The sequence below is a fragment of the Lepidochelys kempii genome, chromosome 21, assembly GCF_965140285.1.
Source record: "Lepidochelys kempii isolate rLepKem1 chromosome 21, rLepKem1.hap1, whole genome shotgun sequence".
Classification (NCBI taxonomy): Eukaryota; Metazoa; Chordata; order Testudines; family Cheloniidae; genus Lepidochelys; species Lepidochelys kempii.
Genome location: NC_136400.1, coordinates 12,154,687 through 12,172,641, shown reverse-complemented (window position 1 = coordinate 12,172,641; position 17,955 = coordinate 12,154,687). Strand labels below are relative to the sequence as shown.

At 49.3% G+C, this 17,955-nt stretch overlaps 1 protein-coding gene across 1 annotated transcript; it reads left to right on the top strand.

The window, feature by feature from the left end:
* The first annotated feature begins 11,723 nt into the window (after positions 1 to 11,723).
* Positions 11,724 to 17,721, top strand: PIM1 (Pim-1 proto-oncogene, serine/threonine kinase). Its single transcript, XM_073319834.2, has 6 exons — positions 11,724 to 12,041; positions 12,398 to 12,504; positions 12,740 to 12,790; positions 12,943 to 13,309; positions 15,387 to 15,563; positions 16,303 to 17,721. Exons 1-6 carry the CDS (start codon positions 11,963 to 11,965, stop codon positions 16,458 to 16,460), a joined length of 939 nt encoding a protein of 312 aa, XP_073175935.1. The 5' UTR covers positions 11,724 to 11,962; the 3' UTR covers positions 16,461 to 17,721.
* Positions 17,722 to 17,955: the final 234 nt, after the last annotated feature.

The window sequence follows — 17,955 nt, the reverse complement described above, 5'->3', positions numbered from 1 at the left end:
AACCTTCATAAAAAGAAAAGGAGTACTTGTGGCACCTTAGAGACTAACCAATTTATTTGAGCATAAGCTTTCGTGAGCTACAGCTCACTTCATCGGATGCTCACGAAAGCTTATGCTCAAATAAATTGGTTAGTCTCTAAGGTGCCACAAGTCCTCCTTTTCTTTTTGCGAATACAGACTAACACGGCTGTTACTCTGAAAGAAACCTTCCTGTAATTTCAAGTCTAAACTTTCTGATGGCCAGTTTATATCCATTTGTTCTTGTGTCCACATTGGTACTGAGCTTAAATAATTCCTCTCCCTCCATGGTATTTATCCCTCTGATATATTTATAGAGAGCAATCATATCTCCCCTCAACCTTCTTTTAGTTAGGCTAAACAAGCCAAGCTCATTGAATCTCCTTTCATAAGACAGGTTTTCCATTTCTCGGATCATCCTAGTGGCCCTTCTCTGTACCTGTTCCAGTTTGAATTCATCCTTCTTAAACATGGTAGACCAGAACTGCACACAGTATTCCAGATGAGGTCTCACCAGTGTCTTGTATAATGGTACTAACACCTCCTTATCTGTACTGGAAATACCTCGCCTGATGCATCCCAAGACCGCATTAGCTTTTTACACGGCCATATCACATTGGCGGCTCATAGTCATCCTGTGATCAGCCAATACTCCGAGGTCCTTCTCCTCCTCTGTTACTTCCAAGTAATGCGTCCCCAGTTTATAACAGAAATTCTTGTTATTAATCCCTAAATGCATGACCCTGCACTTTTCACTATTAAATTTCATCCTATTACTATTACGCCAGTTTACAAGGTCATCCAGCTCTTCCTGTATGATATCCCGGTCCTTCTCTGTCTTGGCAGAGATATCCCAGCTTTGTGTCATCCGCACACTTTATTAGCACACTCCCACTTTTTGTGCCAAGGTTGTTTGGCTCGCTCTGCTCCACCTGCCCACCCAGCGCTCCTGCCAGAGAGAGGGGTTAGGGCACAGGGGCTTGCCCCGCTCCGCCCACCTGGCATTCCAGCCAGGGAGCAGGGTCGGGGAGTGGGAGCTTGCCTCGTTCCACCCACCTGGCATTCTAGCTGGGGAGCAGGGTTGGGGTGCGGGGGCTTATCCTACTCTGCCCACCCGGCATTCCAGCTGCGGAGCAGGCAAGTTCCCGACCCGCCTCCCTGGTAGGAGCACCGGACAGCTGGAGTGGGGCAAACCCCCACGCCCCAACCCCACTATGCCCCGCCTCAACCAAGCTTCACAATCATCATTGGGGAGTACAGTATTAAATAGTTTGTTTCAAATTATTTAAAACTTATACTGTATATGTATATAATGTCTTTTGTCTGGGGGAAAAAATTTCCCTGGAACCTAACCCTCACATTTACATTAATTCTTATGGGGAAATTGGATTCACTTAACATTGTTTCGCTTAAAGTAGCATTTTTCAGGAACATAACTACAATGTTAAGCGAGCCGTTACTGTACAGGGGAAAGAACCTTGGAATGGGAAAGAAAAGTCATTCTCATTTCAAACACACGTGTCCAACCATGTCCCGCACAGGTCAGCGTATGTGCGGCTGTGATTGTGCTCTCTTCTGGGGTGGAGTGGTAGGGACAGTACAACAGCCCTGGAAGCCAGGTGGAACCTGGGTGTGTGTTGGGGGAGGTCCCGAAATGCAGTTTTCTATGGGCTGCAAAGGGAGACCTTTTGAACTTGAAGGTCAACAAGAGTCTCCAACATGCTAGCATCTTCCACTGCACGTCTCTCTCCTTTTCCTGGGCTTTTCTCCTCTGTGCTCCATCCCTGTCCATTCTGTCCACGAGGGTGATCCTCTAAGCCCTGTGGTCAGTATCGGAAGCACCAGATTGCAGATCTCTTGCATCATGTCATCTCGTGCCCTCTTTCTTCTCCTCCTTATCTGGCTGGGGCGCCCCGCTGGTGTGAATGGAGAGATCCTCAAGGCCACATTTCCGGCTGCAAAAGATACGATGCACAGAGGTACTATTGTGAGTGTATTCACAAGATAAATGGGAACTTGATATACTGAACTCACTCCCCTTGATCCATACAAGTTACTAGTGCTACATTCTCTCTTCTCCCTGGGATTCATAGGGTGCAGCAGCAGTCCCAGCTAGGGTGAGTACAGCCTGGCAGGGAGGGGGCACGCTGGGACAATTAATGAGGCAGGGGGCAGCTCACAGGCATGAGTATATGCGGCGAGGACAACTGAACTGAATACTGGCACTGTTTTCCACAGGCAATGGTGATATTAGCTGATATCTCACTCCTGAGGGTAACCGAGGTTGAAAGCAGACAGCTCTTACGGGATCCGTATGCTTCTGGCCTGTGTGCTGCAATGGTACTTGCTGAAGTAATTGCAGACTGGCATGGGAAAGTGTCCTCTCGCGGTAGAAAGAAGAAGTAAGGCAGGCCTCCCCAGAAACCTTCGGCAGAGGATTGCAGACTACCTTCAGGAAAGTTTCCTCAAGATCTCGATGGAAGAGTCATGGGACATCCCGATGCCCCCTCTGCGTGACTGTACAGGGGAATGAGAAGCAGATAGCAACTCTACCGCTCTTGGTTACTTTGCTACCTCTTATAGCCTGATCAGGCCACTAAATGAACAGATGTGTCCCTGCAATATCAAAGCAAACGGCATATTTACCAGAGGTTCCTTCCTCTGCATCAGGCTCACCCGTGCTGGACTGTAGGGACTGGCTCAACTTCTCTGGAGTCAAAAACAGGTCCTGGCTCACTGCACCACTGGATCCTCCAGTCACCTGTCCCCTATACTCCTCCTCCTCCTCTTCCTCATCCAATACCTGCTCCTCACTGTTCACTCTAGGGGCTTGTGACTCCAGCTCCCCAGCGTATCCAAGGGCCCTATGGGGGTGAGGGTGGGGTCTCCACCGGATGGTAGGCAGCGCTTTGTAAAAGCAGCGTGTCTGCAGCTCCACACTATAGCAACTGTTAGCCTTCCTTGCCTACTGGTACGCCTGTTGCAACTCCTTGGCTTTCACGCGGCACTGCTGTGGGTCCCTCTTGTAGCCTGTCTCCCCCAGGCCCCGAGTGATCTGCTCGTAGATATCAACGTTTCTACGGTTGCCCATACAGCCTCTTCTCTCCACAGGCCCAGGAGATCCACCACCTCCTGTGTAGGCCAGGCGGGAACACGTCTGCAGCGTGGAGCCGGCGTGGTCAGCTGGGCACTTGCTAGGTGAGCGCTCCATGCGGAGCAAACAGGAAATGGAATTTCAAAAATTCACAGTGTTTTAAAAGGGGAGGGGCATGTACCTGCATACCTGGCCGCTGGGCAGCAGAGTTCAAAACGGTGACCAGAGCGGTCACGGTGCGGCATTGTGGGACACCTCCCGGAGGCCACTAAAGCCAACGTAAGTAACGCAGTGTCTCCACTGACACTGCGTTGCCCTAACTACAGCGACCTAAGCGGTACGCCTCTCACGGAGGTGCAGTTATTAAATCAGCGTTGTTGTACTGGGCAACTTACATCGGTGGGAACAACACTGCAGCGTCGACCTAACTGCCTCAGTAATGAACCCAGCAATATTCCTTCTGCTGTCCAGAATGTTGCATGGCGCGCAAGCCCCTGTCTGACAGCCAATTCCAGATATTTGTGTGCAGTGAATTGAAATTATAAAGCCCAGCTCTGCTACTAACCATTTTCACCTATTTGCTAATTGTAATGACAAAATCTGGAGCCTGAAGGATCTAAAGAGTGGGGTGGGGGAGAGGAAACAAAAATATAAACTGAGAAAGGGACACTGCAACGCCAAAGGCCCAGCACAACAATCAAGGGATAAAGCGGCAATTAGACCTGATTATCATGCAAGGCAGCCATGGTTTGACTGGAATGCAGCTGAAGAGACTGCAAGCTGGAGGGATTGTTTGCAGGGCTGGGGACTGATCCTTTGATGTCTGCATGGTGCTTGGCTCAGCCAGTCACCAGACTGTGCACTGTGCAATCCTGTGCCGACAAACCACGCTGCAGACAGAATGGGGCGCGAGCTGACTGCGAGATTCTGGGGAAGCCTGCCGACACGCCCAGCTCTCCTGCTCCCGGCTTTTTGCTTGCTTGCTTTTTTTTTTTTCCCCAGACTGTCTAAGATTTACTCTCCCAGTCTGCTCTGCGAGAAATGTGAGCGCCTCTCAGACAGCAGGACCAAATTCAGCCCTGGTGTCACTGCACGCAAACGCTGCCTTCTTCACTAGAGCGACAGCCGCTTTCTCTAGGGCTGAATTTGGCCTGGAGATGGAGAGAGAGTGAGGAAGAACCAGACAGACACAAGCGGACCACACTTGATTTAGGGGATTCCCGTTGGCTAGCGCAGTGATTCGAAGCCCAGGGAAGCCTCCCCTATCTGCTGCCATAGCGGGGCCTGCTTGAAATGGGCAGTAAATTGCCCTGGTTGAAGGCCTGGGTGTCCCTGAGAGGCGCTAAACTGCACGGAACAGATGCTGATGGTGTCAAGAGGCTGACATCCTCTGCAGCTTTTATCCTGACTGCAGATTGCCAGGGGGAGAGGTGGGGCACTTTGGAATCAACCAGAACACTAGGTTACCCTACCAACCAAACACACACCAGGTAGTGAGCTGGAGTGTTTGGTTGGTTGTTTATTTATTTATTCATTTATTTACTTCACATCTGACACATCCTAATTGCCTCAAGCAGGGAAGCCTGGACTGGAATCAGGGCCAGGTTAAATACAAACATGCAAACCTTGGTTTCAGCGGAATGAGGCTTTTCACACACCATTTAGTCCATTTTGGGGGATGGATCTACTCCCTCATGGAACACCCTGAAGAGAGAAAGATAGGCCTGAGCCACCAGCAACAAACGGACACGTAGTAATTGCATGCACCCCCATGCTATCTCGGTCCAGCATGGCTAGCTTAGGCCATTGGTGATGAGAGATGGAGCTTTTCGCTTCTAGATCACCAGTTTAAATCCAGCACAAGTCAGTAGGGATAGAAAGTTGTCACCACGTGACAGCTGTTCAGTGGACCATGGGAAATAAATTGGTGTGGGACTCAGTCCACTTCCAAAGTCTTGTCTATACTGGGGAGGTTCCCCCAGATTCAGTCATTGGGGGACTGTTAGAGTAGCTGCAATGGGACAATCCCTTAGCATAGACAGGCAAAGCTTCTGTGAGACATCATTTACACCAGTGCATGGGCCAGACCCTCTATGGTGTAAATTGCCTTGGTTCTACTGACATCAGTTGAAGTAGACTGATTTAGACCAGCTGAGGATTTGGCCCTAGGAGTCCATGTTACAAGAAACACTGCTACATTTGGCCCTGATTAGCAGCTTCAACAGAGAGGCTTGCTTGTACATCCTCCTCCACCTTTCTTTAGAGGAAGTCCCTGCAGGTGAGAATCAAGGCACGTTGGCAGGAAAGCTTGCCTGGTTGCTCCGTCCACTCTGTTTGTAAACAGAGAACCTCCATTTCTAGGGCAGTCCGTTTGGGACCTTTCATCATCACTGTAAGGAATTCAGTAATTGGTTAGGGGCAAACTGTGAGCGCTTGCTCCCATGAGTAGTCCCATTGCCTGACACAAGACTACTTGTTGGCGTGAGCAGTAAGAGACACAGGGCTCTGGGAGGTTTTTTTTGCAGCCTTGCATCACTCAAGAAAAGACTGAACAGATTTTCCTCAAACTTTCCAGCAACAAATATTTCACCTTTGGCCAGAGACCAAGCCTAGAAAATTTCAGCTGCACAAGAGGATGTTTCAGAAAGTTCTGAGTAAGCCGAAAACAGAAAATTGAAACTCTTTTGCAGCCTTGAATGCTTGGCGAACAGTATAAGGTGGGAAGGCAAAGTGTTTTGTGGATTCATCCTTAATGAATGAAACGTGCGTTTATCACGCTGCTCACTTTTAGCTCGATCCCATCTGAGTATGTGCCACATCTTGTATTTATATCTTCCCAGAATAGCGGGGTGTCTCCTTTGCCGTGATGCCTACAAAAAACTCCACAACTCTGAGCTCACTGTCTGCCACGCTGACCAATAATACCTCATTGTTTCCTTGGGCTCCCCTGTCTGTCTCTATCAGTCGTCACTTGTCTTCTAGGCTTTGGGGGCAGGGATGGTCTTTTTGTTCTGGGTTTGTACAGCACCTAGCGCAGTAGGGTTCTGGTTCCTGACTGGCACTATAAAAACACAAATAATTATAAGAATCTGCACTGCAGCTACAGGTGTGGCCCTTTTGTTATGCCTATAATTGCTTGTTGGTCCACTTGTAGAAATGATGTGAACATTTGTTTCCTTTTTGTATATGGTAACATACTTCTCTTGAAAGCAGAGATACTCCGTGCTAGAAAGATATTTAATCTCAACTCTTAGAGTTGCTCCTGCCACGTACCATCTGTCTCTTAGGACAATGACAGGGTCTGAGACTGAAACTCTGTTTTCAACTATCGGAGCCTGTGTACTTTTTGAAAATCAGTTGGGGAGTTTTGTTTTGACTCAGCAAGGAGCCTCAGCAGCTGTGTATTTTTTTAAATAATAAAAGAAAACAAGGCTCACCAGAATTTCCAGTAAAACCCATTAGATTTAAGCAATTCATTCCACAAGTATGTGTGGGTGCTGGGAGCTCCCTGAGCTTCTCAGGAAAAAGAGCCCAGATGGGCTTCATCTGTAATAATTTAGCTCCCAGTGGCTGAAGCTCTTTGCTCTAAATGCTAATAGAGTGAGTAATCAGAGCCCTACATCCAGTAAATTATTTATCTTATCTCTGGAACTCAGCAAAGCATCTCAGCCAGCGACTTCTGTGGAAAGAGGCTGTTGGTCAAGAACTCCCAGCTGGAATCTCCACTTTTACTAGAAAAGGGAAAAGTCTGTGTGTGGATCAGGAAGCAATGACGTAATTACAATAATACCCAAAGCCAATCAAAGCTGACTTCTTCAAGGCGGCAAAAGGGGTCTGGCTTGTGTTGATGATGCCAGCATTGACAGGCACTATGGGTGGGATCCATGAAGGGACTTGTGCGTTGCAACACCGAGCATCATGGGGCCTAGAAAATCCAGGAATGCTACAATCCACATAGCCGAGTTCAGTGTCTAGATTCCCTGTACAATGAATGGGGAGAGAGAGGTGCCTTAGAATGCAATGCACAAAAGCCAGCACAGTAGGCGGGGACTTGCCTAAGGAAAATGGCCACAAAAGGCGGTGCCCACCTTCTAATTTTTAGCACAGTGGTTACAGCATCCACCTGGGATGTGAGCAATCCAGGTTCTATTCTCCCCTCTCTGCTAAAGGATTTGAACAGGAGTCTCCCACCTAATCACTGAGCTATGGCATATTCTGGTGGGGTGGCTCTCTGAGTCTCTCCTGTCGCAGGTGTTCCTCTGTGGCTAAATAATAAACGAGTAATTGGAGCAGGGGAACTAGACCCAGGGTCTCCCATGTGGGTGCCCGAACCGCTGGCCTACAGAGTTTTTTCTCTTGCTCTTCCCCACCTCCCCCAGTGACTATTTTAGCATTTACCTGGGGAACTTTTATCCTGAAAAACTTAGGCACCAAGAGAGTTTAGGCACCTAGGGTTCAGAGGGAGTTTTGTGAATCTCAGTGGAGCCAATACTGAGACTTAGGCTCCTAAATCTGGGGTTTAGGCACCTAAATCCTTTCATGAATCCCATCCTATTACCAAATAGTCCTTCAGTGCTGCAAGACAAGTACTTTTGGATTTAGACCAGTTAGAGAGCCATTGTATTCCCACAGAACAGGACCAGCACCTGACAAAACTGCTCCCACTGTATTTCACCCCTCGCCAACAAAACCAGGGGCTCATCTTTTAACTTCACTGCCATAGTCTGTCTATGGTACTTGTATGGCCCCCCCCACATTGCTGCAGTGGCTGAGCGCCTTCTAATCATGTAAGTATTTATCTTCACAACAGCCTGGTGAGGTAGGGAAATGCAACGATTCCTACTTTACGGTTGGGGAAGCGAGGCCCAGCTCCTCAAAGGTATATAGGCATCTAACTCCCATTGAGGATCTAGGTGTATGTGACTTGCTTAAGGTCACAGAGGAAGTCTACCGGAAAGCAGCAACTTGACCTAAGTGCAAGGCTAGTGCCCTAACTACTGACCCATCCTTCCTCTCTGTACCGGGAGGCTCTATCTGTACCAGACTCTGTCCTGCAGCCACTGCACTGTTTGACACTCTCCCCTTGGAAAGCTTTGAAGAAAACACTGATGTTGCTGGCTTCTTCGTCACATGGTATCACTCCTCCTACCTCTCTGTATCCCTGGTGGTTGCTCTGCTGACAGTAGATTATTCCTCTGTGCAGAAGCTCAAAGCTCTGTTCTCATTTCTATCTACCACCTACCATTGTTTCAGTCTATTCTTTCTATGGGGCTACCATCCCTGTCTCTAACACCTTTCAATTTTACAGTGACTCCTCTATCAAGATCCTCTCCATCCTGATTTCCTTCAGCTGGAAATGGGGAAATTCTAAACGGTGGTTCTTCAGAACAAATGTAACTTGAACACGTTGCATTTATATAGTGTTTTTGAGCTCTGTATACAGTGCCCAAACTATGATCGATGGGGCAGCTGTAGCATTTTGGAATTTCTTGAGTATTTTATGTAAAAACTTCAACCACAAGGTTGTATCATCATCTTTTTTGTTAAAAAAAAAATGAGAGAGAGAGAGACAATGGTAAGAGGATACTGAAGAAGAAGAGGATATCAAGTTAAATGCACTGTGTGAAATGGCTATGGTTTCAAATCAGCCAAACAGAATTCCCCACGTGAAATTCACCACGCGACTGAGAAAAATGAGACATTTCAACCAAATGGAAATTCTGTTATGAAGTCCTGCCCTTTGAGAGATGCTCAAACCTAACTTACACCTGGCTGCTTACTATCCCTACTAGGGCCATTCTAATGCTAAGAATAGCTGGAACAGAGGGTGCTTTCATAGATTCACCAGCAATCTCAAAGCAGGAGGTTTGTATCATTATCCCTGTTTTACAGCTGGGAAACTGAGGCACAGAGGGGGGATATGATTTGCCCAAAGTCACTCAACAGGCAAGTGGGAGAGTCAAGAATTGAACCTTGGTCTCTTCAAGCTAGCTCAATACTTTGTTAGGCAACACTGATCCCCCATCCTTTAAGCCACCACTGTTATAGCTATACTTTTTTCCCCTATCCACATCTCTGGTACTAGAGATCAAGGGGAAAGGGCAGGCAGGCACAGAGCCACTAGACTGGCCCAACCCATCCAAAGATTCTCTGTGCAAAAGACAAATTCCCAGATAGGTGGTTAAGATGGCTTCCTAGCTGTTTCAGAGCAAGACAGAGCTAGGGTTGCCAGGCCTCCAGGATTGTCCTGGAGTCTCCAAAAATTAAAGATTATGTCATGTGATGAAACCTCCAGGAATTCGTCCAACCACAACTGGCGACCCTATACAGAGGAGCCAGAATTGTGGGTCAAAATCTGGACCATAATGCTTTGGGTGCTATTGCTCTGAAATAGTTATATTGTATAAGAACGGCCCTACTGGGTCAGACTAAAGGTCCACCTAGCCCAGAATCCTGTCTTCCAACAGTGGCCAGTGGCAGGTGCCCCAGAGGGAGTGAACAGAACAGGGAATCATCAAGTGATCCATCCCCTGTCACTCATTTCCAGCTTCTGGCAAACAGAGGCTAGGGACACCATTCCTGCCCATCCTGGCTAATAGCCATTGATGGACCTGTCCTCCATGAATTTTATCAAGTTCTTTTTGAACGCTGTTATGGTCTTGGCCTTCACAACATCCTCTGGCAAGGAGTTCCACAGGTTGACTGTGCATTGTGTGAAGAAATACTTCCTTTTATTTGTTTTAAACCTGCTGCCTATTAATTTCATTTGGTGACCCCTAGTTCTCGTGTTATGAGAAGTAGTAAACAACACTTCTTTACCTACCTTCTCTACGCCATGATTTTATAGACCTCTATCATATCTCCCCTTAGCCGTCTCTTTATAAGTTTAGAAGAATAGAAGAACTGAAAGTTTGGACAATAACTTAATGAAAAGAGCCTGCATCTCCACTGACTTGCTTTTGCCATCATTTACACCCATACACAATGAGCATATAGTGGATGAATAGAGAATTCTGGTTTAATAGTGTTTTTACACCCACTGTGCACAGTTGTCAGTAACTACACAAAGCGTAAGGCAAGAAAACATGTTTAACGTCCTATTTATTTTCTACCATTTTTCCTTTGTTCACCTTTTTGCACTTATCTTGCACATGATGGAATTTAGTCAGTTTCACTTGTGTTTATAGTCAGTTTCACTTTCGGGTTGCTGCAACCTTTGGCTTGCAAGCATTGCTGGGAAGTGTTTGTTTGTTTTAAATATAGCTACTCCTGCCAGAATTTGTTTAAAATACAAATATTGTGAGGAGATTTCTGTTGGCTTTAGGTTTTATAACAGCTTGTTTATCCAAAATAAAAATGATGGGGCCAAATTTGAATTGACCGTATTTAAAGGTTGTATTTGTATTTCTCTAGCTCAATGTACACATTACAGCACACAACACAGCTCTCCTTCAGAGCCGGCTGAGAGGGACAATTTAAGTGAAGGAGTGACGTTTTTTAAAAAGCACGTTTATTGGAACATGCTGCAAAAATCTTTACTTGCAAGAGCGTGAGACGTTATACACTGCCTTAAAGCAGCCAAAGGGACTGGGTGCCATGTTGTTTACCGTGTATGGGTCCTATTTTTACATATACGCAAGATAAAGGGCACGAGTCTGAGCTCATTTGCGCCAGTGTAAATCAAGAGAGTAACTCCACTGAAATCGATGGAACCGTGCCAGCGTCAAACTGGTGTGAGGGCAGAATCACCGAGTTAGTTGACCACCGAGTTAGTTGACCATCTACATCAGGTGAGATCTGAAAATGCCAGCGTTTTTCTGGTCAAGGTGGACATTAAAGAGCCCATGGCCCAACTGGCAGGAATAGGGGCGTTACCAGAAATCTCCTCCTTTCTCTTTCCTGCCAGTGCACCACCCTCCACCCCAGAGGTGACTGCATGGGGGTGGTTGGATTATGATGTGTTTTATGGGTGGGTCATGGGGGCCCCCATTGTGCTAGGCGCTGTACAGGAACCTACTGGAGGTCCCTGCCCTGAAGAGCTTACAAGCCAAACAGAGAGACAGATGGAGGGTGGGAGGGTGCCCCCCTGCCCTCTTGCTTGTAACCACACTGATCCCAGGGAGCCCAGCGGGGGCGGGGGGAGCGAAGGGGGGGGTTAGTTTATTTTGGCTTGTATTTTCTGCTGGATTTGGGGGGGGGGTATTTACAGCCCTCCCCCCCTTTCCCACCCTCTGCCCCTCCCCCCCTCATTTGCCCCTCCCAAACTTTCCACCTGCCCCTGCCCCATCCACCTGCTGTCTTCCCTCACTTTTCCTCAGGCTTCCCCTCCCTCTTCCCCCCCTCAGGCCGCTCCCCCCAGTCTCTCCCCCCGCCCCGCTCCTTTATTCTCCCCTTCCCCCGCCCCCTCCCCCCTCTTGGCGCCTTTTCCTTCCCGCCACGTCTTTAGTCTCCTCGTCCTATTCTGACGGGGGGGGGGAGGGGAGGACGGGCCCCGCGGCTGATTGGCTGCAAGCGGCTTTGTGGGCGGGGCGGGCCCCGCGCCGAAGCCCCGCCCCCAGGTTGTCCCCGGCCCCGCCCCTGCCCCGGCTCCCTCCCTCCCCTTACTACTGGCGGCTGGAGCGAGGGGAGCCGGCGCCACACGGGAGCCCGGCACCGAGCGCAGCAGCCTCGTCGGCTCTGCTCCCAGTCGCGCCCCCCCTCCCCCCTCGGCCTCCGCCCCTCCCGCGCCAGCCCGGACCCCACCCCCTTGGTTCCGACCCGGCGGGGCTGCGAGCCGAGCCACTGGCGCCCGGTTCGGTTCGGGCGGTCCCGGTCCCGGTCCCGGTCCCGGAGCAAGGGGACGGGGCGGGGATGCTGCTCTCCAAGATCAACTCGCTGGCCCACCTGTGCTCCGGGTCCGGCGGGGAGCACCCGGCCAAGCTACAGCCAGGTGAGGCCCGGTTCGGTTCGGCTCGGCTCGGATCCGCGGCCGGGGCTGGCTCTGGAGTGGGGCGCCCCAGAGCGGTCCGGGTTCGGTGCGGGAGGAGCCCGGTCCTGCGGGGCATTGGGGAGGCTCATAGAGGAGTCTGATCCGGTTCGGGGGGTCTGGTCCGGGTTGGCGGGGTTCGGTCTGAGGCGGCATGGGGGGGTCTGATCCAGTTTGGTCGGGGGAGGGATGATGAGTCTGGTCCAGTTCGGGGTCGTTCCGAGGAGGGATGTGGGTCCGGTCCGGTCTGGAGGGCTGGCCCGGTCTTTTGAGGACAACAGCTGGGTCTGATCCTGGTGTCTGTCTGTCTCTGCCTGCAGGGAAGGACAAGGAGCCCCTGGAGAAGCTGTACCAGGTGGGCCCACTGCTGGGCAGTGGTGGCTTTGGGTCTGTCTACTCGGGCACCCGCCTGTCCGACGGCGCCCCGGTGAGTAGAGCCCGCCTCCGCCCCCCCACCCCTGCAGCCAGCTCCCCATGCCTGCTGCTCTACGGAGCTCTACCTTTGGTGAGAGACCTGTCCCTGACCCACTTGCATCTCCTTTGCTTTGCCCTGGCAGAACCACCATCTTGCATCCCCTTCCCCGGTCCCTTGTTTGCCTCCCCTCTTTCTGGGGTTGCCTGACCTGACTCTGATTGTCTGTGGGGTTCTGTTTGTGTTCTAGGTGGCCATCAAGCACGTGGCCCGGGACCGGATTTCTGACTGGGGAGAGCTGGTAAGTGCCTGGGGCAGGAATAGCTGTTGTGGCTCTGCATTGCATGGTCATGGCTCTGTAGTGAAGGTTGCAGCCGGTGTCATAGGTAGCTCTTGACTTTGTGGGTCAATTTGCCTGCCTCTGATGGAGCTCTCCTTTCTCTCTCTGTGCAGCCTGGCGGGACCAGAGTGCCCATGGAGATCCTGCTCCTGAAGAAAGTGGGCTCAGGCTTCCGGGGGGTCATTCGGCTTTTGGACTGGTTTGAGAGACCGGACAGCTTCATCTTGGTTTTGGAGCGGCCAGATCCCGTGCAGGACCTGTTTGACTTCATCACGGAAAGGGGTGCTCTCCCTGAGGAGCTCGCCCGCAGCTTTTTCCGCCAGGTTCTGGAGGCGGTTCGGCACTGTCATAGCTGTGGGGTATTGCACCGGGATATCAAGGACGAGAACATCCTGATTGATCTGAACAGCGGGGAACTGAAACTGATAGATTTTGGGTCTGGGGCATTACTCAAGGACACAGTGTACACTGATTTTGATGGTGAGTGTCTATTTCCATCCCCTTCTATTTTATCTGCGTAGGGAGGGAAGCCAGGGAAATTCCTCTTTGAAATGGGTTGTTCCCTGCCTGTAAATGTTCAGTAACTTCCCAGCCAAGGAATGTTTTGTTCCCTCCTCCCCCTGCCATTGTCACTTGCTAAATATACTGTTGTATGATCTGCAGCTTTGATACCTTTGGGGTTTTCCTCCCTGCCTTGTATCCAAAAAGCATTTCACAAATGTGTTTGCCCTTTTGTTGGGTGTTAATCACAGGCACTGGTGGTAGCTGCCCATGTCATGCAGGGGGTGGCGGGGGGGCACATGGCAGAAACCGGGTGTGAACTCACAAGAATCTATCTCTGGAGTCCCTGTGAGCAATGAGAGGAGAAAGTTGGGTTCTGGTTCCAGTGGTTTGGTTTTCTCTAGGTCCATCACATCTGTAGCATTTCAGCAGGGATCTGGCTGGTATTCCACCCTCCGGGGGGGGGGGGGGTGCAAACAAGATCTGCCTCATTTCATAGATGGGGAAAGATTGAGTTAAACCTGTCTGCAGCCATGGCTGCTCAGATGCTGGATTCTAACCTAATCTAGCAGCTAGAATGCAGGGGAGGGGATGTTTCCCCCCTAAGGATAAAGAGAAGGGCTCTTGTACAGTTTCTTTCTGTGAGGATGGATGGACATCAATTTGGGGAGGGGATCAAGAGGAGAAGCTGCTGTCTCCGCCATCTCGCTAAATTATTCATTTCACTGGAAAGTTGTGTTTTGTCACGGGATGAATGTTGTGAAATAGGATCTGCAGGAGATCTGCTTACAGCAGGCTCCCTTTCCTCTGCTGCCCAAAGGCACCTGAGTCAGATCTTTGGGGAGGGGGGAGCTATAAACCCAGGGAGGAGTGTTTGACCTTGGAGCAGGGGTGCAGGGATCTGCGTGGGGGACAAATAAAGAGAGCTGCCTTGTGTTGCTGGTGGTAGGCTTTTTTTTGACTCACTTGAAAGGCATATTCAGGGTAGGGCCGTTGACTTTCAAAAAAAAATCACTGTTTGTTGTTGAGGGTTTGTTTTGCTTCTGCTTTGCCGGATGGCTTGGGCTATGCTGCATTTTTTGTTTTTAATTTAACGGTTGATGACAAGGGATGGGTTTGCCCCTCCCAACCACCTTCTCTTCTGCAGAATTTCCCAAGCTAGTGGTGCCCCCTGGTGGGGCATCGGGTCTCTTTTTACAACCCAAAGTTTGTAAACAACAGTCACGTGGCCAGGAACCAGACTAGGAGCTCTGACCTCAGTCTCCTCTTCCTGCCAGAAGGGAAGAGATCAAATACAACAAAGGCAAAGGGCGTAAGCATCTGCAGAGGCCAAAAGCAGGGTGGAATCTGAGTTCCAAGCATAATTATCACATGCACAATTGAACTAACTAAAACCACTCCCTTGGTGTTGTACAACAAACCTTTGTCCACAGCTTTGGAGTAGGCTGGCTTTGGCTACTGTTGAGTCAGTCAGGTATAATGCCAAAAAAGGAAAAAACTCTTCAAGGTATCTGCCCTTCTTTGGGTTCCACAAGGAAACCCATTTATGAAGAAAGGACTATAAGGTTGTCTGGGCTCCTTGTAGTGCAGTAGACAAGGCCTCAGCCCCGCCCCAAATGCTCTGTCTACACTGGGTCACCATGGACTGAAGCATCTGCAAGCTGCCTCTCTCTTTACCTCAGTGAGAAATGGTTACATCGACAGCGAGAAAGTCAGGACAACAGTGGCCTTAAGAAACCTGTTCTTTATTGTGGCTTGTATTGCAGCTGGAAAACATGTTTATTTGCATTCCATTTGGTTCTGCTTCATTTGTAGTCTGTGCCCTAGTGCAACTCTGCAATTGCTAAAACTGCTGGGGGCTTAAATCCCACTCAGACTGGGCTGATAGGTTGCAATATCTTAATATTGTTTAACTAAATTTGGGGCTGAAGTACCTGACTTGGTCTCTTCAAACCACCCTGATAACACCTGAAAAAAGAATTAATAACTGGTTGCTCTGCTTAGGGTACAAGATGAAATATTTCTGCTAACCATGATCCTCTAATCTTCTCTACAGGAACCAGAGTGTACAGCCCCCCGGAATGGATCCGCTGTCACCGATATCACGGCAGGTCAGCAGCAGTCTGGTCTCTGGGGGTCCTGCTGTATGACATGGTCTGCGGGGATATCCCCTTTGAACATGATGAGGAGATTATTAAGGGCCAGGTCTACTTCAGACAGAGGGTCTCTCCAGGTGAGCACTCTCCTTTGTTGTGTTAGAGTTGGGCAAACAACTGCTTAGCCTGAATGCCACACTGACAAAGTGATAATATGATGCCATAGAGATGCATTACCATCACTTCATGCAACCAGTGAGACGTGCAAGGCATGATTCTGTGATCTAGTGGTCCCTTCTTGTCTTAAACTCAATGAGATGTTTAATGCTATTGAATCCCAGCAAAGTGCGGGGGACCCCGCTGTCTTCTCTGCCTTAGACAGCTGTTTCAGAGCTCACTGTTGTAGTTCACTTCAGCACTTGACTCTCCTGCCGCTTGCTGGGGTCTTTAATGTGGCTACTGCAGCTGGCTGCTGAAGCAGTCTTACAGAAAGTGGAAATGACAAAAGATCTTGAACCAAGTAGCTCTCCGGTTTAATCATCTCACTGGGGAAGGGAAAGCTGATTTTTGCTATTAGCCTGGGTGTGAATGGCAGGGGAAGATGGGCTGTTCACGGCTTTTCGTTGCCAATTTGCTCCCTTGTGTATTTTCGGAGTCTCCTCCCAAAGATGGGAACTGGTTCACCCACGTACGGGGGCTGGGGGGGGCGTAACTCAGAAACAACACCTAGCCACAGCCATGGTAATCTGTCCTGTGAAGCAAGAAAGGCAGATCCCAAAGCAGACTTGCAGATGGCAAAATAGGGAGGCTTGTTGTAGGCTTCACAGACATTACTCAGCAGCAGATTCTCACTGACTGCTTGTTTTCTCTCCCCAGAGTGCCAGCACCTCATTAAATGGTGTCTGGCCTTGAGGCCCTCCGAGAGGCCATCCTTTGAAGACCTTCTAAATCATTCTTGGATGCAAGACGTCCTCTTGCCACAGAAAACGGCAGAGATCCACCTGCACAGTCTAATTCAGGAGTCTGGCAAATAGCAGCTCCTCTCATCCATTGGGTGTAAAAGAAAAAACTCTCACCAGTAACTGTCTGCCTGTTACATGGGAACATGCATATCTCATTCCAGAGCTCAGCTAACTGGAGAATCTTCTGAGAGGCTGGAGGTTACCATCCATCCCAGGTGGACTGGTCTTGAACTCGTTAGGTCCTGCCTTACTTGATGTCTTGCCAGTAGACTTTTTTGATGTCTTATGGGCACATCCATGAGTGTCCCTGACCTGCTGAGTCCTGGAATAGGAACTGAGCAAGGACCAGAGAATAAGCAAGAAAGTTTCGCTTGGGGAAACTGGCTGTGGAGAGGGAGGGAAGGTACTGATTTGAATACCTGTCTTATTCACTGTGTCACCGTGTTCTGAGTGCCTTCAGTTGCGATCTGGGCTGTGCTGGGGGAAATACTTGAATCTTCCTACACCTCTGCTTCTCCAAGATTCACCTGGGTTTATTTTATATTCCCCTCCTTAAGGAACAGGTCAGAAGCAGCCATGGGTGAAAACAGTGCACCCTGGCTAGTTGTTTCTGAGGTATGCTGTCTAGCAGAAACTTTTCTTCCTCAGCTCTTTGCTTTGAGTCTCAAAAGCTGGGGCATCCTCACAGATGCACAAACAATGCAACCCAATAGAGCTGTAAATGTGTACAGAATTATACAGGAGCGAAGCTTGGTGTACAGAGGACTGTAGTTTATAATGGTAACGTTTTTACTTTTTTTTTGTTTGTTTTTAACTTATTTTCAGGGGGTTGGGTTATTTTTTGTTTGTTTGTTTTTAAGGAAAATGTCCGAACCTGTAGGATAACTTATTTATTTATTTATAATTCATGTGGGTTCAGAGCCCATGCCTGGCTTCCATAGCTGCTGATCTGGTTTCCAGTTGGGGTCTCCCCACCCGACTGCACTCCCTTCTTAAAATGCTCTGTTAACATCTCACCACTGTGTGGAGTGGCTGACTGCTTCCCAGCTGTCTGTAAATAGTTCCGGCTGCCGGTGTTCCTCTTCCACGCGTGTGTTCAATTGTTTTAAAGGCATTTCCACGGGTATTTGTCTGGGCTGCGGGACGTCATGTGTATATAGCACTGGTTTTGCCGAGCTGTCGGGGAAGGTACCCTGGACTCCAACACTGTCAAGCCTGTATATGTCATCAGTGTGTAGTCTGCTGCTTTTGTTAATAGTTAATATTGTACAGGGGAATTCAGAAATCCTATTTTTTTTATACATGCGGTTTTAAATAAAAATGAATCACTTGACTTAACCTGAGACCTCTTCTCTTTCGGGTGGAGTAAAACTGCCAGTTTCACAGCGCAGCAAAGCGGTGCTGTCGAAACTCAGGACCCTTCATAACGTGATCCAAACGCCGAGAGCACCACCAAAGCGCGCGGCTCTCGGAGCAGGAGATGAGTAAGCTACAGCTAGAGATAGCAGCCCAAACCACAAAGCTTGAATTCACATGTCCTCAAAGCCGTGTCACTCAGATGCAGTGT